The sequence below is a fragment of the Triturus cristatus genome, chromosome 8 (assembly GCF_964204655.1).
Source record: "Triturus cristatus chromosome 8, aTriCri1.1, whole genome shotgun sequence".
NCBI lineage: Eukaryota > Metazoa > Chordata > Amphibia > Caudata > Salamandridae > Triturus > Triturus cristatus.
The window spans coordinates 437,270,010-437,292,854 of NC_140591.1; the positions used below are offsets into that span (position 1 = coordinate 437,270,010).

The window sequence follows — 22,845 nt, forward strand, 5'->3', positions numbered from 1 at the left end:
CAGAGGAGAAAGTCCAGTAGCATTCCAAGGTTCAGCGCTTGGAGTGGAGAATTACAGCAGGAATTTAGGTTTGTTCTCTAATTCCCTTCTTCTGGCCCCTTTTTCCAGCAGAACACACAAAGGCACTGGCGACCTCACTGAGGTGCACTCACATATTTGTCTATGGCTCAAATTGAATCTTGCCCTCTTGGTTTGCAGAAGGGGCAGCCTGGGATTCAGTAGTATCTGTAATAGAATACTAGTACTGGGAGCACAACACAAGGGAATTAATGACAGCTCGTCACTATTGGCAGCAGAGTCTGCAACGCACCTGCACCTCGCTGCCATACACACCAAAACTACCCTTGCAGGCCCTAGAATGTATTAACAAAAATAGGTGCATTACGGGGAGTGATGGAGTGGATGAGGATGGGCTTAACCCGGGTGGGCAATCTCTACAGACATGTCAAACTTCTTTCTATTGAAGATCTTAGAGAGGCTTATGAGATTCCCCCAGACACCTTCTACTATACCACACACTGTCTATCACTATACGAAACCACTGGAAGAAGGGGACAGTGGACCCCCAGTGCACCTAGGCAGCCACCCGTTATGTACGTCCTCTGGAAGGATACATGCAATCACACTCTATAGAGCAATAACCACAGACATAAACATGCCATTGGATGAGCTACTTCAAAAATGGGAAGACGACGTTGCAGTGACAATCCCTGAATCACACTGGACCAAGACACCCCCCAACATATGCAGGGTCTCCCGTAGCACCAGATTTAAACTTATTATCCATTACTTCTTGCATAGGGCATCTCTTACAACAAGGAAAATAATGCAGCATTTTGGGGAACAAGATCTGAGGTGCCCTAGATGTGGGGAACAAACAGCTGAGATGCTCCATATGGTTTGGGCATGTCCGGAACTACAGGAATTCTGGGAGCGAGAAATAACATGCATTAATGTGGTCACAGGCAGGACCCTCCCATGCACCTGCTTGTTTTGCCTGCTGGGCGGGGAAATTCTCCCGTTCAGCTAAACAAAGTCACTAATAGATTTGTGGATCTACCACTTGTGCTAGCAAAACGAGCAATCACTATGAAATGGAAGGCCCCTATCAGTCCCTAGATGCCCAAATAAAGGGAGACCTTAATGAGATGGGTTGGCTATGAGACAGCAGTACTATTTCAAGAGGTGAGGAAAGGTCGTTGCTCTGTAGATAAGGTTAGAGCCTGGGACGTGCTTGTGAATTGCTTGAAAACCCCAAACAATGGCACCCCCGACAGTCCTGAACGTTCTGACTCTCACGTATATAACGACTGAATCCGGATGGGAGGGTCCTACAGGCGGGAGCTTTGGCTGTGGCACGGTGATATACGGACCGACTACAATGCTGAAAGACCTAGGAGGAGAAACAAGTCCCCTTGAGAACCAATCCTGTGTTTTGGGAGAGATGGGGGAGGGAGGGTTGAGAGTACAGAATTGGGATTCGATTAGCCAACCTAAACATGAAGGCAGAATTGTCCTATGCCGAGATGCATTGTTGTGGAGCATGAAACCATGCTGTGACATATAGAGGATGTACAGGCCTAGAATATGTATCAATGTAACTGACTGTAAAGAAGCTTACCTTGATTCCGTAATGTATGTAATTTGTTAAGGTATCCTAATAAATTATGTTAAAAAAAAAGTATAGTGGAATTCATGTTTGTGCGAGAACATGTGCAAGGAATGGAGGTAGCAGACAGACTAGTCTGGATGGTCTTTAATGTTGGCAGTCGGAGCAAATAATTAACTTAAATTCTTACAAATTTACAATGGCATGGGAATTCATGAGCTAACTGCACTTAGTGTGGTTTTCCTGGAAAAATATGATAAATGAACCAAAAAAGATGAATCTTTGTCATCTATGAATCAGGATGCAACAAGTGTTTTCTTTTAATTCAACAGATTTGTTAGTCAGCCAGAGGATATAAGTTGGTTTTTTGCTAAGTAATTAATTCATTTTTAAATCAGGCTTGGTTTAGTGAAGATTTGCCTTTAGCCTGGTGTTATACATGGCAAAGTCTGTAGTGTGCAGTGAGAGAAAAGGTAGCTGGTTAATTACAGATTCTTAAAGGTAGAGACAAATGTGGTATTCAAAGTTGTATGCTAGAATGGTTGAAACAAGGTAGGAGGTAAAGGCAGAGAAACTAATCCAATATTATTAGAGAAAAAAAATAGGTCCAATATATGACCTTATTTCGGTCTTGGATCTAAATTCCTTTGCCCCCAGAGTCTGTGTGCTTCTGTATCAGACATACAGAGAATCTCTTTTCATCTTAGATGCTAAAAGATTGTCCGTGGTCTAAAAATACAGATTTTTAAATAAATCATGGAACAAAAGATAGAAATATAGTCTTCGATTGACTGACACATCTTTTGAGACATATTAAGAATCTGAATGGGGGGGGGGGGGGGGGGGGGGTAAGGGGGATAGCTTCGTGCTGGCCAGGTAGTGGGAGAAGAGGATTAAGGTTTCACGTTGTCCTCAATAAGGTTGACTCAGGATCTGTGTGGGCATTTCAAAAGGCTCTTCGCAAGTTATGCTTTAGAGGTTATTACTGGCTATTGATTTAATTCTGTAAGACCTGTCAGCCTTAGGGTGGACTTCCCCTAAACCTTTTGCCTTCTCCCCTCCCGTTTTGCTGAATTTGTTTTTGTCAGCCCTAGGACTCTGTATACTTTACCACTGTAAACTGCTTCTGCTCACTCCCTAAAACAAGGTAACATTGTCTTTCAGCCTCATTGCCAGATTTAGTTTACTTGTAATACCCTAGTAAAGTTGTATAACACATACGCAGGTTGATAAATGAAATGCTACTAGTGGGCCTGCAGCACTCATTGTGGCACACATTTAAGTAGCCCCTTAGAACATGTCCCAGGCAAGCCATTTCAACCTGTGATCAGTTTTAAACTGCCAATTCGAATTGCCACAATAAACATTTTGCCCAGCCTAAAAATTCCATTTCAATGCACACGTCACCCCTAAAGTAGGCCCTAAAAAGACCCACAGGGTGCATTGTATTTGAAAAGTTGGACATGCCATTTGAAGGTTCGCATGCTCTGGTAGTGAAAAGCTCCCCTGTTTTTCACTATTGTGAGGCCTAATCCTCCCTTTTGTTTGGGAGCACGTAGAAAAATCATGGTGTATAAGGAACTCTAATTTAAATAATCTTTTAATGGTAAAGTTGGATTTTAAGTCATAATTCGGAAAATTGCACTTTTAGAAAGTTGTCATTTTTCATTTTCTTCTCCTTATCATTTTCTGTCTGCAGCCTGTTCCTGAGTCACATGACTATATGTATTTGGCAGTCGCCTTTGTGTATTCCTCCTAGAAATCCACACAAAAGAAGGACTGGGTGTTGACAGGATGGGTCATCCTGGTACAATGGGGGGGAGGGGGGGGGGGGGCTGTGCACAGCCCCTCTTTGCGCTTCAAAGACACTGCGTCAGAACATACACAAAGAACTTCAAACTAGAATATTGTGAATGCAGACAGCCTGGGACCAGGGCAGCGAGGCTGGACACTTCTGTGGTTGAAAAACTCTAGAAGTTCCTTGAAGTCATGAACATGTTGGGGGTTAGTAAAGAAGTGTTGCTTCCCTTGGCGAGTGTCTTTGAGGTGTGTGGGAAAGAGCATAACGTAGGCAATATTCATTTGTTGAAGCTTTTTCTTCACTGGGAGAAACTTCCTGCACACCTCCTTAACGGCCATGGTAAAGTCAGGGTATAGCGAAACTTCTATGCCTTCGAAGATCACATGTCCATGCTCCCTGGCGAGCTGTAGTGCAGCATCACAATCCCTATAATTGAGTAGCCTCGCAATGATGGGACGAGGAGGGGTGCCAGGTACAGGGCGAGGGGCCAGTGATCAATGTGCTCTCTCGATAAAGAAGACCGCCAAAAAGGCCTCCCTTCCAAAGGCCGCGGTAAGCATGCACTCCACGTAATCTTCCATTTTGCCCGTGGCGGTTGATTCCGGCACCCCTAGGATCCGCAGGTTGTTGCGTCTCGAGCAAGATTCTAGGTCCTCAGTTTTTGTGGCTATGACCCTCAAGATTTTTTCCATGTCAAGTGTTTTCTCCACGGTCGTGGTGGAGGTATCCTCCAGATCGGAAATGCGGCGTTCCGTTTCTTTAATTCGTTCCTCATGCCGCTCGCTTTTTTGCATAAGAGTGTCCATGCGGGCGTTCATAGCGTCCATTTTGGTCTCAATGAACGTCAAACTAGATTGCATTACGAGGAGGCGTTCTTTCAGGTCCTCCGTGGAAGTGAGTTGATCAGGAGTGGGGACTCCGGTTTGCTCACCATCTATGTCCGCCTGCGATCTTGGGGACTTGCGGGCCTCGAAGTTAAGTGTGGGCTGCTTACCGTCAGCTATTCCCATGGTGATGGTTGCGAGACAGGGGGAGGCAGGCAGTGGGTGTGCCTACAGTGTTGTTGTTCCATGCACCTGGGGCCGTTGCAGCGAAAGGGTCTATGTGGGCCGTCTCCGGTAAATGTGTGTAACAGGAGATATGCGGCCGCTTATAGCAGGTTCGGAAGGCCTAGGGAAGCGTTTGTACAGGAGATTAAGACTTTGGGCACCGCAGGTGGTGGTAGGCTGTAATCGGGTGAAATTGAAGCTCAGCGGTGACTAGAGAGGGCTGGTGTCAGGCCCTCCAGCGCTCGGCGGCCAGTGCTGACCGGCAGTTGGTGAGGCGTGTAGGGGAAGGCCAGAGCCCGGAGAGGCCTAGGAGGGGGCATAGGTGGCTCCGATGAGTAAGTTATCGCAGGAGGTCGAGGACGTCAGTGGAGGAAGGTGGCAGGCGGGTAGCGCTGGTCGGCCGGGCCGCCGAGGAGGCAATAGAGGGTGTCCCGACTGGCTGAAAGAGCGTGGAGGGCCGCAGGGAGCCAGCAGACCACGATGACGATAGAGAGCAGGGTCCCCAGTTGTGAAAGATTTGCGCAGAGCAAGGCGGGGAGGCTGGTTGGAAGATGTCGGTACTCTGCCATGAGAAGGTTGTCTACCCCGGGGCCAGGCAGGCTGGCACGGTAGGCTCTTAGCACAGTGCAGGGCGGGAGGCCAGAGAGTGGCATTGCAGCAGAGAGACCACAGGCGGCCCCGGGGGATGAGGTAGCGGCAGCACAGGTGCCAAGAAGGCCGGGGGCGCCGCTGTGGGAGTCCGTATAAGGAAGCGGTGCAGGCTGGGTGAGAGGCGCAGGTGAAGGAGCGAGCGAGCGTTGGGCAGCTCCGGAGCGTGGTCTTCGCTGCAGACAAACTCCCTGGGCAAGTGGATGCAGGGTCTCACAGCCGCTGGAGCGGGCAACACATGCAGCGAAGGTATGCAGCAGGGAGAGGCGCGGGCCTTCTGGGGTGCAGCAGGGTGGTGTAGGCCCCGTCAGTTACCGGCTGCTGTGAGCGGCGGTGCAACGGCAGTTCTATCTTGGGCCGGGCTTCCAGCAGAGCTAGGCGATGATGGCAGCCGTCATCTCAGGCCATCCGGGCCAGAGATGGGCAAAGACGGAGCGCGGTCTTCAGGCGCTCTCTCCGGGCAAGTCGGTGCGAGGTATCACAGCCGCTGGAGCGGGCACCACAGGAAGGTATGAGGCAGGGAGAGGCGCGGGTCTTCTGGGGTGCAGCAGGCTGGTGCCGTCCACGCCAGTTCCGGGCTGCCGCATCGAAACTTCAGGTGGCAGCACAGGTGCGGTCGTCTCTCCGGCTTAGAAGGCCCGCGGGGTTACCGGCTGCTGTGAGTGGCAATGTAGAGGAAGGTCCACCGCGGGCCGATCCTCCGGTTCCGCGGCGCTGATTGCAGAGCTAGGCGGTGACGACGGCCACCATCTTAGGTCATCCGGGCAGGAGTCTGCAGAGGTGTTTTTCAAGGTCTGAGTCAGTTTCAGCAGAGTTCTCTGCAGAGGTGGATAGCGGGTGGGGTCCAATTCCCTGGCAGCGATGTGTCCAGCGATTAGGGGAAGGTTATGAGTAGGATGTTAAGCGGATTGTGCACCGAGCTGCAAGAGCCTCACTTAAGTGCGGCCATCTTGCTTGGTGCCCTCTAGCACCCCCCAACTCCAGAAGTTCCTTCTACTTCAAAGCTGGCACCAGGTATGAAACTAGAGCCCACAGGCCCACTCTTCAGTTGACTTCTGGACCTGCCAAAGTACTCTCAGGGGGGGGTGTATCAGAACAACGCATACCTTTACCACACATACTATGCATGTTAAAGGAATGGCGGTAAAGACGCATTTGTTGTAATGGCCACAATTTAACTGCAGAGCGTGGTTGGGCCGTTGTGGTAAAGGCTGGTTTGTGCCCCTTTCAGATGGCTGCCCTATAGCTCGAGACCGGCTTCCCTGCTTGAACACAAGACTTCCAGAGTGATTCCAAGGGCTAGCCGACTGGCCTCCTTATCAGAGCCTCAGAGTCAGAAAAGGTTTCAGCCAACAGCAAACCTCACCTGGATCCAGCCTGAGTAAGTCCTGACCATTCAAATGGTGCCCCGCTAGTCCTCCCGAATCGGTTTGGACGAGGGGTAGGATTATACGTGTCTTGTGTCGAGGAATCACAACACTGCACTATTCAGTGTTATAGTCTGACCCCGATTCGCTGGAGCCTCTAATGCACCACTACGGGGTGCATTGGGTTTTTATCAACAAAGTAACCATTTATTAGGGTGCTGTAAAAGTGGTAAGTGCTATAGTAGCTGCTATCACTACCAGTAAGTGTGTGAACTTTAATTTTGGTCCTGATGAATTGCGGTTGATCTAACCAGTGCAAAAAACATGTTGACCATTGAAGCGCAAACCTGACAACTTTACATCAGGGACGCGCACTTTTTTGGTTTTAGTCAAGAGTGGGGCCTGCTTTATTAAACTTTTGTTATTTTGGATCCCTACTACTTGTTTTAAACTTCACGAGTACACACTACACTTAGGGCCCTCACCCGCACTACACCAACCGGCATACAAGGAATAAAGATCTCCATCAAAAGGCCCCGTTAAGGGCGCCGATCGGGGATTGCAGCGCCGCCCCGATTTGGAGCAGACCTGATGATGAAGCATGACATCTAGCTGGCTGGATGTGTGAGGGTCTTTTTCCTGAAGGAGGAAATCCCTCCTGATTTCACTGATTAACATATCACTGTAGGCCTCTTTCTCTTTTCACCCCCTAGGAACAGCATACGTCTCTGTACTTGTTCCTCTAGTCCTGTACCCATGGAAGTTGTGCTAAGGGCCCCAGGTAGCCCTAATCCAAAACTATGGAGTTGGAAAATGTTCTGCTGAAAAAGTGCTCTGAGAACCGAGAGAAGAGTGGGACCAACCTGCTCGCTGGTCAGCCTGATTCCAACGCAGCTCACGCTACATTCTTCTCCACAGCAGCGGATCCTGTTCAGCGGCTCCTCTCAGTCAGGGTATCCAATGTCGAGGAGCCCTCTTCGGCTCCAGCCTGTAGCTTCATCCCGCTGCAGATTTTCAACTTTCATAAAAGAGACTACATCCTAATAAAGAAATCTTCGCCGGGATCTCCCCAATAACAAGACCTCCTCCTTGGACAACACCAGCTGTCTTGCCCCGCCGAACTTTACCTTTTCAGACATTTTTTATCAAAAATCCTTCCAAGTCCGAAGGTAAGCAATGTACAAGGTCAATCAACTTTGTGTATCCGAACTGTGCTTCATCTCGGTCAGAGAAAACTTTCGACTTTGCCCCATTCTCATGCGACTAGATGTTTGCGACTGGCACATGGAACTTTTAGGTGCTATTTTTTACTTTAAAAATTCATAACTCCTGTTCTACGGATTGAAATTTCGCCGATTTGGTGTCAAATAGTTTTTCTAAATTAGTATGGGATTTTTCTTGTGTTATGTTTTCACTTTATTACTGTTTAAGTTCTGCATAAATACTTTAAGTAAGTAATAGTTTTGCAAAGCGACCGAATACCAAGGCATCTTGGCGCTAATGATCCATGAGTAAGCCAAACTGTCTACTTGGTTTGAATGGCAAAAAGCCAGGTTTTTCGCATTTTTGTAAAAGATGATCTACTTTATTCGGATCTCAGAGCAAGAGGTATAGTATTCCAGAGCTTACACGCTAAGGAGAAGAAACATCTCTCTCCCCAGTCCTGTCACCAGTTCAGCAGAGCCAGATCTCAAATTAGGATTTGGCGCAAACTAAGAGAAAGTCTTCTGAAAATAGGTGGGATCTCCCCCTAAAAGGCCTTGCAGACCATACAGAGGACCTTGAATTTAACTCTCTCACTGACAAGCAGCCGGTGAAGGTATGGAATGTTCTTTGAAATGGAGTTGAATTTTGGTATCTTTAAGAGCAGACGAGCCACCCAATTTTGGAGTGATTGAAGTTTCAATTGCAAGCTTTTATGGATTCCCAAATATAACGCATTGCAATAGTCTCTCCTAGATAGACCTAGTGCCACAATGACCATTTTCAGCATTTCCTAAGGATTAAATGGAAATACTTTCCTTAACACCCTGAGAAGATGGAAACATGAAGATGTGACATCGTTGATTTGCTTGGAAAAGTTTAGCTATCAGTCAAACATAACCCTCAGATTTTCACTTTCTGTACAGGCCAAGGAACAGGCAGATTTACGGGCCACCAAGACTTAATCCAGAAGGAAGTGTTATTGCCTAAAAGGATTACTTCGGTTTTGTCGAACTTTAGTTTAAGGCAGTTTTCCTGCATCCAGGTGAATATAGTTGCCAGGCAGTTTCTAAACCTACTGGCAACCACGTTGATATCTGATGATATAGACACCACTATTTGTGTGTCGTCGGCATAGGAAACTGCTGCAAAGCCATATGAACTAATAGTTTTCGCCAAGGTGGAGACATAGATGTTGAAAAGCATAGGGGATAATGACGAGCCATGAGGCACCCCACAAGGTATTAAGAAGGGATGCGAGAAAAAATCCCCAAAGGCAACACTTTGTTCTCTATCATAGAGAAGGGATCTATGGATGGTAAGGGATGCATCTCTGATCCAGATACTCTCTAGTCGGTTGAGAGTGATGCACCATATCAAACAGTTTACACAGGGCCTCTAAGTTAAGCCTGACAGCTCTTGTGGCAAGCTAAAACAAGGTACCAGGGTGTTATGCACAGGTTAATTTCTTGACATTTTGCGATGCACTATGACAAGGATTGTGGCTGTTGCATGGGAAGGGCTTACAACACCCTTAACCAACAACCCAATTCCTCACATTGGTGCTCAGTGGTGGGATCCAGTTCTTGTATTTGTGCAGTTCCATGCAGTGACTAGTGTAACACTAAAATACCAGAAAAATAATTTGACACCAGATTTTACCGCTTTTTATAAAAATAATATCCTCAGTTTTTGATTTTGCTTTTTTCCATTTTCCAAATTTAAGTCTACCTCACTTCCTTTTTTTCCCTGCGATGAAGATGGAGCTGACCAAAACTGATGACCTCAGCAGGGCTCAGCTGCAGAGGCTCTGCGAGGAGGAGAGGGGGCTGAATGTAGTAAAGAAGGCCACAAAGGTGAACCTCCAGATAGCCCTCCATGCCTAGGAGGCAGTCAAGAAGATGCCGTCCATCCCAGAGGAGTCGGACGATAACAACCCTGAGGACAAACGGGACTTGGAGGAGGAGGGTCTGGCCACAGGACCTGAGCTGCACTCCCTGAAAAAGAGAAGGATAACTTACCTTCAGGAGAAAACCACCCTGCCAGGGCAGGGAGCAGTGTGTCTGCCCTCAACTTGTCCCCTGCGGAACTGGCAAACAGGAAGGCTGAGAAGGAGTTCAGCTTGCAGATGGCCAAGTTCAAACAGGAGGCAGCCAAGGAGGAGGCTTCTGCTAAAAGGTCCCTAGAAGAAAAGAAGCTTGTGCTGGAAAAAAAGCTGAGCGGGCCTTGGTTGAAAGAATGTATCATGGCTCATGAGGTGAGCCCGAGGGAGCAGGACCTCAAAGGTAAAAAAGCAGCAGAATCCAGCAACAATGGTGGAAGCATTCACCCAGCGTCCAATAGAAAGGTGAGAGTCTCCATATCTCAAGACCTGGTGCTCAGCTATGTAGTGGGAGATGACATAGGCAAATGGTTTCTGCCTAGGAGATAGCCCTTAGAATACACAAGATCCCAGAGGAAGATTGGGGAACAAACTGTGGAAACACATGCCCACAGTGGGGAGGGACACCCTTTTGACAATAGAGGTGAGGGATCAGATGAAGTTACTCATATGAAAGCCCTTTTACATGGCAAGTTTGGGCTGATCCCTGAGAAGTACTGCTTCAGGTTCAAAGACAGCCATAAACTACCAAACCAGTCTTGGGTTTCATGAACTACTTCAGCAAGGCACTGAGTGTTTGGGTGAGGGGCAGCAAAGCTGATGACTTTACTGGGCTGTACAACCGGATTCTGAGGAAGCACATGCTCAATACCGGTTTTACAGCGCTGAGCAATCACCTGGTCCCTGATCCCAGGGAGCTTGCTTAGAGGGTGGAGCCCTGGGTCAGCACCAGTGTCCAAAAAGTATTTGGGGGGATTCCCAAAAGGATGGCCATGGTCCCCACCAGAAGAAAGAAGGGGGGCGAGAAAAATCAAAATAAGGAGTTCTCTCATAGGACCCAAAATAGTTAATGGGTAATGGTACCAATCCCCAATCTGACCACAAGAGCAATGACTTCTTTGATAGGAAGACAGGTAAGGTTGTCCCCAAATGCCAGGAGAGCTACAAGTTTGGGCATGTGAAGGGGGATGGCAAAGGTACCAAGAGGGCACAGCCCTCCACCCCCTCCCCACCCCCCCATTGGTGGGCAGACCTCAGGTTCGGCCCGTGCAGCACCTGGGGAACAGATTATCCCAGGTAGTGTGGGAGAGACTGCAGATGTAACCCTAGTGTCTCTGTGTGGCAAGAAGATGGTGCCTAAAGCCCACATTCCTTACAATACTTCCAGGTACAGGCAGTAGGTCAGTATTAATGGGCAATTGGACGCTCAGAGACACGGGAGCCAGTAGGACTACCATAAAGGTGTCATCTTGTGTCTTCCGAGTAGGTAATACCCAATGCATTTCACCAGGTTGTAGTAGCAGACAACTGGGACAGTTACTACACAGTGGCTCTGGTTTCCTGTGAGTGAGGGGGGGAGGGGGGTCTCATGTTCTGTAGAAGTAGGTGGGAGCCATGCAATGCCTGTAGATTGTCTATTAGGCAATAATCTCGAGCACACTATCTGGAACGAAGTAGATCTTGGATTTCAACTGGGGAGGTTACAGCTACCTGGGTGGGTGTGCCTGACAACAACGTCCATGGCTGCCCAAGAAGGGGAGTCAAGGAGTCTGGAAAAATGACCCAGGCAGCAGCCAACTAAGAGAAGGCCAAGGAGAATGGGAAAAGGGAAACAAGCCCCTGAACCTCCCATGTTCCAGGTTGATGAGGCGCCTCAGGAGGCCGCCCCAGAGTCTACCTGTGAGGACATTGTTGCCCTGGGAGACATACCTGAGCTTGGTGTATTGCAAGTTGAGGGCGAGCCTACCCGAGATGAATTGTATAAGATACAGAAGGAGTGTCCGACCCTAGAGGGCTTGAGGGAACATGATTAATCCCAGGCAGATGGTGACACTTCGGGAGATCACCTGATCTATTGAGAGAAACAATCCCTATATAGTGAGCCTAAGGTTCCTGAGCCTGGGGCAACCCGTCTGTTGGTGGTTGGCTATTACCCAATGCTACAGAGCCTTCTTACTGGGAAATATGTCCTAAGCAAGCCATTGCAATCTGTGAGCAGTTTTGAACTGAAAATTCAACTTGGCTAAATAAACCTTTTGTCAAGCCTAAAACTCCCCATTAAATACACTTAAGTCATTCCCACAGTAGGCCCTAAACCTCCCAGAGGGCAGGGTGCAATATATTTAAAAAGTTGGACATGTACTCTTAAGTTTTACATGTCCTGATGGTGAAATACTCCCAAATTCATTTTTTTATTCTGTGAGGCTTACCCATCCCATAGGATAACATCGGGATACCTTTTTACATGCAAGTGGTAACTTTGTTTGTGAGCAAGTAGAAGATTCAAGCTTAGTGTATAAGGAACTGCAATTTCAAATTGTCTTTTACGGTAAAGTCGGACATCGCCACCGCCATCCCCGATGGCTACAAGATCACCTGCAAGGACCGTAATGACTGACAAGGAGGAGACATTGCCATTGTCCACAAAACCCCATCTACCTGACCACCCACCCAGACGACCCAACGACAACCATGGAACCCCTCTACTTCCATATCCAGACCAACCTGAACAGCACCCTCCGTGGCACTCTCGTCTACAAACCTCCTGGCTCCGTCCATCCTTCACTGTCGAGTTCATCGCACCCCAGGGTCTCGCATCCAGAGATTATATCCTACTGGGCGACCTCAACTTTCACCTGGACAACCTCAAAGACCAGAACACAGCATCCCTTCTGGAGAACTTCGCCAACATAGGACTCAAGCAGTTAGTCACCTCTCCAACCCATGCAGCAGGGCACATGCTCAAACCCGTCTTCTCCTCTAGCGAAAACATCACCTACAGCCACACCACCGAACTCCTCTGGACAGACTACCACTGTGTGCACTTCACCTTCACCAAACCCACCGTTCACCACCGCCCCCCGCCGAAGCTGGAACAAGGTCACCGAAGAACATCTCACTACCTCTCTCAGCACTATCACACCGCCGACATCCACCGATGCAAATACCTCTGCACGCAACCACGATCAATGGATCTCCAACTGCTCTGACACCCCTCGAGAAGGCAGCCGGCAAGTAACACTCCAAGAAAGCCAGCTGGTTCACTCCCGTCCTCCACAAGTCCAAAAGCACCTGTAGATGACTTGAGAGGAGATCGAGGAACAACAAAATCCCGGAAACCCACACAACCTTAAGAGTCACAGTCACCCCACACCACCTCCTCCTCAAAACTACAAAGAAAACAGCCCTCCAAGACAGAATCAACGCCAATGAACACAACAGCAAAGACCTCTTATCCGTCGTCAAGGATTTGCCAGGCCCAACAACAAGACAACAGACATAGCCCCGCCCCCCCCCCCCCCAAGACAAGACCTCTGCAACAGACTCAGCACCTTCTTCCACCACAAGATCAGGCAGATCTACGACAGCTTCGATAACCCAAGTCCCTCCCACCACGCCCAACACAAGAGCACTCAACCATGCCACCCCCCAATGGATCCCCGCTTACCACAGACAACCTACTCAAGACCATGAATAGCATCCACTTCGGAGCCCCCCCCAACATACCTCAAAAACTTCAGACCCATCTCCCTGCTCCCCTACCTAGCCAAGGTCATCTAGAAGGCCATCAATGCCAAACTCTCCAAGCTCATCGTAGCGAACCACGTCCTGGACCTCTCCCAATCCGGCTTTCGAAGCAACCACAGCATCGAAGCTGCACTCCTCGCCGCCACCGACAACATTCACTCCCTCCTCGACCGGGGCGTAACCAAAGCCCTCATCCTCTGGACCTCTCAGCGCCTTCAACACAGTCTCCCACCACACCCTTATCACGAGACTTCACGGCTCCAGACTCTGCGACAAGGCCCTGGACTGGATCCACTTCTTCCTCACCGGTGAAACCCAGCAAATCAGACTACCTCAGTTTCTCTCAGAACCCACAGAGACCAGCTGCGGAGTGCCTCAGGGCTCTGCGCAGAGTTTCACCCTCCTTCAATGTCTACATGGCCCACTCGCAGCTATAGTCAGGAACCACGGCTCAACATCATGTCCTATGCCAAGCTGATCCTTTCCCTTATCAACAAACCCACAGCCGCCAGAAACAACTTCCACTGCAGGATGAAGGTTGTTGCCACTTGGATGAAAGATAGTTGCTTCAAACTCAACTCGGACAAGAAAGCAGCCCTCATCCTGGGACCCACTCCCTCAGCTTGGGATGACTCCGGATGACCCGCCACATTGGGAACCCCTCTGCTTCCCGCCCCAACGGACCACGCACAAACCCTCGGTTGCATATTGGACTCCTCGCTCACACACAAACCGCCAGATCAATGCTGCATCCTCATCATTCTTTTACACATTCCGCCTGCTTCAAAAAACATTCAGATGGACCCCCACTGAATCCAGAAACACAGTCACCCATGCACTCATCAGCACCAGACTTGGCTATGGCAACGCAAACTGAGCCAGCATCACCCAGAAACTCCTCAGGAAACTACAGAATGTTCAAAGTGCTGCAGCTAGACTGGTCCTCAACATCCCCTACCACAGTCACATCACCAAACACCTTCGATAACTCCACTGGCTCTCAGCTAACAAAAGAATCACATTCAAGCTCCTCACACACGCCTACAAAGCCCTCCACGACGCAAGACCAGCCTATCTGAACCACCGCCTCTCATTCCACGTATCCACCAGACACCTCTGCTCAACTGGCCCTGGCCACCGTGCCACAGATCCACAAGACTAGAGCCGGAGGTAAATCCTTTCCTACCTCGCCACTAAGACCTGGAATACCCTGCCTCGCCACCTCAGGCAATCCCCGTAGCTGACCCAACTCAAGAAGGATCAAGACCTGGCTCTTCGACTGAACCCCAGCACCCAGACGGATCAGTAGCCCCCCTCAGCACCTTGAAAGCCTCACGGGTACAAACGCCCTGATTGATCGATTGACTTCTGGACCTGTGAAAGGACTCTCAAGGAGCTGCCTTGCTGCTTGTGACCGGCTGTGTACTCCAGAGTACTGTGCTGCTGCACCAAGAGACTACCCTTCTGTCTGTCTTGTGCCCTCAGACTACCTTGCTGCTTGAGACCGGCTTCCTTGCGTGAACCCAAGACTTCAAGAGTGACTCCAATGGCCAGTTGGCTGGCCTCCTGGTCAGAGCCTTAGGGACAGAGAAGGCCCCATCTTGAACCTGCTCCTGACCCAGCCTAAATGAGTCTTGATCCTTCAGCAGTGCCACTCCAGTCCTGGACCCTTGGAAGTGGTACCTAAAGTGCCGAGATAGCCCAAATCCAAAACTCGTCACTTAGAAAAGCTTCTGCCAAACATTACCTTGAGAACCGAGAGGAGACAGCGCCCTACCTGCAAGCCAAGGTGCATTGCCCGTTGGCCTTACTTCACTGCAGCTCCCTCTATGCTCCTCTCCAGAGCACTAAATCCTGGTCAGCTGCTCCTGGGCAGAAGGGGTATCCTAGTGGAACACTTGTCTGCTTCAGCCTGCAGCTTTGTTCTGCTGGAGATTTACAAGTTCCATTAAAGAGCCTAGACCGAAATCTTCATCATGGCTTCGCCCAGCGGCTCTTAGATGACAACGCCTCCTTCTCCTCTCAGACACTGCTGGCTGCCTTGGCCTGCTAAACTTTGCCTTCAAAGACACTTTTCCTCTAAGGTTCTTCAAAGTCCGAGGATAAGCGGAGACCGGCCCAATCCAGTTTGTGTATGCGAACCGCGCTCCATTGCGGTCAGACATAACTTTCAACTTTGCCCCAGTCACTCGCGGCTACAAGTCTGTGGTTGACCCTTTGGTTTTTTCAGGAGCGATTTTTCACTTTAAACTTTAAAAAGTCATAACTATGTTTCTACTGATTTGATTTTTGTCATTTTTATGTCAGATAATGAACTTTATTCTATTATTGTTGGATTTTTCTTGTGCTGTGTTTTCACTTTATCGCTGTTTAAGTGCTGTATAAATACTTTACACATCGGTTCTAAGTGAAGTCGGACTTCGTTTGTGTCAAGCTACCAGAGGGTTAAGCGCAGAGTAATTTAGTGACTTTTTGTGGTTCACCCTGACAAGGAATGTGGCTGTTGCCTAAGGTCTCAACAACCCTACAACACAACAGCCTAATTTCTCACACCTGCTCTTCATAATGGAATACTGCCTGCTTTGTGGAGGTCCCTTACAAAGCCACAGGAATAGGCCCATAGCAGCAGCAGCATCAAGCAGCTCTCAGTAAAAGCTGCAGTTAAGATTTCCTCTGTGTCGAAGTGGAAGTGTACAAGAAGGAACAGAGAGAGCAACAAAACCATATTTCTCAATTCATACTTTTGCTCACTCCAAGGGATGCCATTTGATAAACGTGTTTGTGATCAGCTTAAGTTGGTTTATTGTCAGTTTTGAGAGGGTTTTTACATACTACACCCGACGGGGTTGCTAGGTAGTTTTGGTTGCCACATTTGGAGTTTAAGTCGTAATTTAGTACTGGATGTATTCATTATTTGGCTGTTCTGCTTCACTTTTCCCCATGCGTGCGACTAACTTGATTTTTATTCAACAAAGAAAATACTGTTGAAATAATTCTACTTCCGTCTGGTTTACATTGCAATACGTTTGCTTAATTAACAATAACAAATTTACTTTGCTTCTTCCTTCTCCTGTTCTTTAACACCCTCATGGAAAGACTATGGTAAATATGTTCCCTCCTAACTTAAACATAATATTAGCTGTTCTTTCATGTTCCTGTTATCATTTGTATTTCACACTGTAAGAAAGATCAGCTCTGAGTTTATCAAAAAAAGATTTTAAAATTCATACCGAAGAGACTTGTCTGACCATTTTAAAGGTTTCGACTACCCTGCTACGCACAGTGATATTGAAGAGTAAGAATATATTTTTTGCAATAACTAGTTGATTGTTCTGATACGAATCTTATTGCAGTACTCTTGAGGAGTGTGGTTAGTGCTCTGGTGACAGAGAGCAAGAGATGGACACAGAGACGGAGCGAGAAAGAACAAGAGAAACACTAAGATAAGTGACAGTATAATAAGTAAAACAGTGAGAGGTGGTGTCACCATGTCCAAAGCCTTGAGAGGTCGGAGTAAGGGAGATTAAATCACTGTATCTAGCACCAAGTGAAAAAAGAAGAAATGGTGTTGCTGTAATAAAACATCATGAGAAAGGAATGTAATGAATATATCTTTAACACATTGAAGAAGAAAGGGAGTTCAAAACCACAAGAGGGCAATGCTGTCACCTTACCTGCAGCACAAAGCAAGTAAAACAAATTCACTGTTTAACATCATAAAAAGTAACATCTGTCTCATAATGCTTGCTTGTAGAACTATCTGAAATGATGTCAGTGGCTCGAACATTAAGAAAGAAAGACCTTAAACAATCAGTAGTACTGTAAGGAGTTGTGTCACTATGTGTTTGTAACACTATGTTGTAGAGACAAGAGTACATTTTTCTGTATGCAACAGTATAAGAGGAAAAGCAGCGTCACTACATCAAAAACGAGAAAATGAAAACATTAAGGTTCTCCAGGAAGCATACAAGAGCCCTGAAGGCAACAATATTTCATATGTTAAAGCTCCAATCTTGGCTTAATAGAATTACCTTAAATGTTAATATTTAATGCCACATTTGCAAGCAGCATGCACACAATATGCTACAATAGCTTGCCTTTCCAAATTATTTGGAAGACTTTAGGACACTAAAAAGCTAACATATTAAATACATTTATACTGAAATGAAAGCAAGAGATGCCCCACAATTGCTTCCTCCCGACCTTCAATTGCTTTTTCGAGGGTTACAAATCAAGTTTACCTGAGTGCGCAGCACCATATGCTTTTTTTACTGGATCGGAAAAAAGCAAAGGTGTGCAGTCTGCACCTGGCGCTGCTAAAGTGACACCTCTCTGATTGGTTACTATCCCATCATAGCTGTCAGGTTCAGTCTTTCCCATGATCCATACATCACTGGCATGACCAGCCTATCATTGTGGGGGTGAAATAAGAACAGTTATAAGGTTCTAACACAAGCTACTACTGCATGGATGAAAACTTGCTCATTGTAGAAATGGAATGGTGTACGTTATGATCCCTGAAACTACGCCTTGAACTACGCATAGACTATATACTTGCTGACAAAAGTAAAAACAAGACTTGTTACTGCATAGTACAATAATCGGTGATGTTACACAATAGAATCTAGGTATATTTAGTAATACATTAAGCCTCTCTGATGATACATATTTGTTTGTACAAGCATACTATGTATTCTGAATGCCAACATCCTTTCCTGCACACAATTTCTATGTCTAAGCAATATCATAAGCTAAATTACTGACCTTAAGTTGTTTAAATCTTTAAAAATAAATTTTTTACCTTTACAAGGTGAAACGTTTCTGGATTAAATCCCACGGCCTTTGCTAAACGACGGAGGTTTTCTGCGGTCACCGCTTTCGGATCCCTCCGCTTGCCGCTGCTGTATAAGTTTAAGGAAGTCAGATTGGGAAGGTACGAAATTCCACCGGTTCTAGTGCTGAACCCATGCATGAATATGTTATCTGTTGAATAAAATGATCTATTAAAACAACTCCAGGCACTGTGAGAGCTTCTACAAAAGGCAGAAGTCTTATTGGAAATGGGAAAAATTTCATGGTGTTCCTTAATTTAAATATTCTCAATTTAATCTTTTACACATACTCTTTCATCAAATACTAACACATGCAACACAGTACCCCTTTTGTGGTAGATCTTTATTACATAATAGATGTTTTGGTGCAACAGGAATCAGATGAAGGGATGAATTACAATATTAAAACAAAACTACAAGATCTCAATTAGAGGAAAAAGACTAAACACAACATTGAGTTGTGCGGTATTTACACGTATTTTGATGTTTGTGCCTTGGTATCTTGAAGATTACCTTTCCCACCAGTTCAGTTGAGAGTCCAAAATCAATCACCATTTTAAAGGCTTGATTTCACTTACACCTGCAGTGGTGAACTGAAAGTGTGGACAAAGGAGTCCATAAATAATGTCATAGTTAAGTCCGCTTCCAGCACCAGTAGCAGTCATATAGAACTAGTAACCTAGGTCACTTGAAGGTGTATCTTGTTCACGCTAAGATGAGACCAGTTTGCGCTGTCAACAGCCATCAAATCTTGCGTAGCCACAGTAAGACGCTCGACATCTGACTTGGACCAGTTTTCCCTTTATATTTGAATATGATTTTATTTGGTGGTGAGTTTTAATTGGATCTCTGCAGCTTAGGATCAACCCACTATACCACCGTCATTGACCTCAAACCGAAGGGAGAAACTAGGACAGGAGTCCAGGATCATAGTAACCGCAGTAAAATTGTGGAAAATCTCAAACGTCACAGATTTTATATGTGATCTGCCTACAACTTTTTCAGAATTAACCCAGAAAAATAAAACTGAACCTAAAACACTAAATCAATAACGATCAGTGGATACTGCAAGATTGTTTTTATCTGAATTTCTAGTGCTCACAGATAAAGCCTCCAAGCTTTAGAAATGCACTTTAGCTCGCTAAATAGGCTTTCTTAAACTAATAGTTCCGAATGCAGTTGGAGTTCATTGTGTGCAATGGCTGTGTCATACTGTACTGAAATATCTTAGTTCAAAGACTGCTACAACCACGTGAAATAAAACTGCTTGACCGAACTACACTTGGAGAGTGTAATTGCATCAGGGCTCAGGCACATCAATAGTAAATAAAAGAACACACAAATGACTAGTCAATATACACAGACCATCATGTGGCTCAAGGAAAATAGCTTACATTGGTGGGAAAGCTTTATGATTACTAGATCTAAGACTTCAGGAGAAGTTAAGAACCAAAGGAAAAGGTCCAGAACTGACAACCCGGGAGCAGCTAAAATGGCAGACAGGAATGGAAGAATGCTGTAACGCAACTTAAGTGTTTGATGACTATGACAGGCAGGAACCTTAAGACTTTTGGGTGGTCCATCTCCCTTCAAGGTATGAACTTCACGGTAGAGCACAAGGCAAGTAAGCCTCCTGAGAATGCAGGCAGCCTCTCTACTGCTACTCTTGTTCGATTTGCCAAGGTAAATGTTAAGCATATGTAACACTAATTTGGCTATTAAGCCTGGATCCCCTCTGGATCTTACCCAACAACTCTTTCAATTGATGATAAAACACCGTCATTCTGATTCTCACCTGCATCAGTAACATGATGAAAACAAGTAACTGTAATCCGTTGCTTAAGAAATCGATTGTGATATTCTAAGTAAATTCTGTGCAACCTTGGATGTTAGCACACACTCTTGCTAGAGACCACACGCTGCATACATTGAAGCCAAAACTACATTACCAGCAACAGCCTTTACCTTCACCCAAGTGTTTGCTCAATTTTTTGGCATAAATGATTTCTGCTTAATGCAGATTTAAAATTGACAAAGGAAGCATATGTTGATGTAAACCGCTTTTTCCATGATTATGTGGAGGTTTATAATGTTACTGATTGTTCTAGTGGATAGTTGGAACCCAGTTTCATTGAAGGGAATAAGATGGAGTGAAGAAAACTAGTATTCCAGCTCTTTTAACTGGTCTTTGGAAAAAACATACCCTCTACATCCAATAACACTACCAAATTAGAACTGGCTGGATTGGTGGGGACACTGCTTAAAACTGGATACAATATGAGGCAGGGTGCAATATATGAAAGGTGAGGACATATCAGTTGCAAACTTATATGTCCCTATAGTGGCCTTTACCATTAAATGCTACTCTAAGTGATAGGCGATCCATAGGATAACTTTGATGGCACCCGGGCAAACATGAGGTCGCCAGCTCCATTATGGTACTGCAGAAATATGTCATGTTTGGTATCAAACACCGTGCCTCATCACCCCTGACATGAATCTTGTGGAGAGGACGTTGTGGCATCCATACAAGTGGCTACCTTAGAGGTTACCCACTTGGTTGCCCCAGCCTTTCCTGTGCTCTGGCTGCCAGCGAGCAGCTGCTGTCAATACAGGAATCCAACCCCCTGCCAGGAGGTGTGAACTCACCCAGGAGTCAGAAACAATGGCCTGGTCACACCTCCCTTCCTGACAGCATGACTAGTTAAGTAGCACAACAAGGCGGTGAGCTTCAAAGCCTTCACCGCCTGTCATATGCAGCAGGCTGCCTCCCAAAGAATGAAAGAGCCTTCCCCAGGCACATTTGCACCCTGGCAGGAGATAAAATTAGGCATTCGGGAGGCTGGTCTGTACAGCTAAGGAAGGTTTCTGACATTTTTAAAAGAGGCAGAAGAGAGAGTGTTGAGTAGAAAAGGAGATCCACACGCCTGGAGGTGGTCATCTCAGGGGCAGACCAACCGCTGGAGCTAATAGCCCATTGGCCGCTTGCACACACACCCCTAAATCCTAAAACCAACATCCGATGTCAGCAGTGGCTTCATTGTCGACTTTTTGCACCGGTTTCCCCACCAGTACCTTGTAAGCAGTAAAACCAGCTGCCCAGTGGCTCCCACCTTCAGCAACACGGACAGCCAGGACAAATCTGCACCCGGGCTTCTCAAGCCCAAAAAAATCATGTCATGGCTTGTTCCTGGGACCCACATCACCTTTACCCTCCTTGAGTTCCACACAACTCAACCTGCAAGTGACCGATTGTCACTAGTGCGGTTTACCACTCAGCGCAAAGCCAAAGTTTTGCAGTATTGATTTGCAGTGATTTAATATTGCTTCTAAAATTCATAACTCTGATTGTAATAATCGGATTTACTTCATTTTGGGGTCTATATTTATATCAAAATCAGCTTTATTTTCATAAATTGGTGTCGGATTTCTTTCGGGACGTGCCAATTACTTATTATCTATGTTGTTACTCTGAAATGCTCAACACATGTTCCTCTAGTAAATTCAGACTGCTTTTGCCACTCTACCAGGACTGAGCTAAGGATTTATTATTGGGAAGCCAAGGACCATCTTTGGGGTATTGTGAGAGTATTGCATGGCGATGCCCAAACAGCATCACCACAATACTTCACCTACCTACATTGGTGTTACAGCCGTGGGATCCTGAAATTGTGTTTCGCAATATCACTTGGTCATAAGTGATTTTTGCACAAGAAACCCACTATTGACTTCAGAGTCAAAAATTAATTTTTCATAATTGTTTTAATTTCTTGAAATTTGAATTTTAGGGTCCTAGGTAGACCCTATAACAATAGTAAAACAAAAGACTTAGGAAAAAGCTTAAAGTTTTAAAATGGTCCCAACTTCCAAGTAAAAGGTTAGGACCAAAGGAGACTGGCAAGAATCTCGGCCGGTCAGTCATTCTAGCTCTGAAAATCAGGGATCTAAGGGTGTTGTGCAAAGCTATGGGCATTAGCTATGGAGTTACAGCTAAAATGAGGAACTTGTAAAAGCCCTCAGCTTCCTATGAGAAAGAGAAACTAGAGAGGGAGGGAGGGACATTCCTCAGTGAAAGACATTGAAGGAGAGGATGAAGCGCTAGCCCAAATTGAGGATGATATGGAAGAAGATGAAGACCAAAACTCTCCACCCATTCCCAGACCCCTTTCACCACTGGGCAGTAACAGGAGTCACTCTAGCAGAGTCCCTAGAGGTAAGATGGTAGTAAGTCTTGAGGACGAGCTTAATCTCCTCTCACTAGAGGAGAAAAAGATAGAACTTGCGAAAAAGGAGGCTAGCACTTGAAGAAAGAAGGGTGAAGATGGTCTTGAAGCCCAAAGATAATGTTGGCAGCAACTTTGATAGATGAAGAGGAAACCTTTGACCCTAAGATCCCCAAAAGGATTGTCCCCAAGTTTAGTGATGGCATTGATAATTGGTTTGAAACCTTTGAGGGCGCCTGCAAAATGAGGAGGATAGGTCGCCAGCAAAGGGGCTCTCTACTGTGGGAGTTAACAGTGAAGGACAGAGACAGCCTCATCCTCATTGAGGGTCAGAAGTCTGAGTCCCATCAGCAAATGAAGGAGACCTTGATATAAGGATTTGTACTCACCACAGAGGAATACAGGTTGAAGTTTAGGGACACCCTTAAAGGTCAAAACCAGACATGGGTCGACTTTGGGGACTCTTCAGTCAAAGCTAGAAGGC

General features: G+C 46.4%; 1 protein-coding gene across 1 annotated transcript in view; it reads right to left on the bottom strand.

Annotated features, from left to right (window-relative positions):
- The window catches only part of LOC146802266 (purine nucleoside phosphorylase LACC1-like), a 97,873-nt gene that overhangs the window by 20,617 nt on the left and 54,411 nt on the right, over nucleotides 1-22,845 (bottom strand). Inside the window, exons 3-4 of the mRNA XM_085621838.1 lie at nucleotides 18,108-18,289; nucleotides 17,548-17,713 (exon numbers count right to left, since the gene is read on the bottom strand). Coding sequence (XP_085477964.1) covers nucleotides 17,548-17,713; nucleotides 18,108-18,289 — 348 coding nt within the window. The remainder of the gene's footprint in view (nucleotides 1-17,547; nucleotides 17,714-18,107; nucleotides 18,290-22,845) is intronic.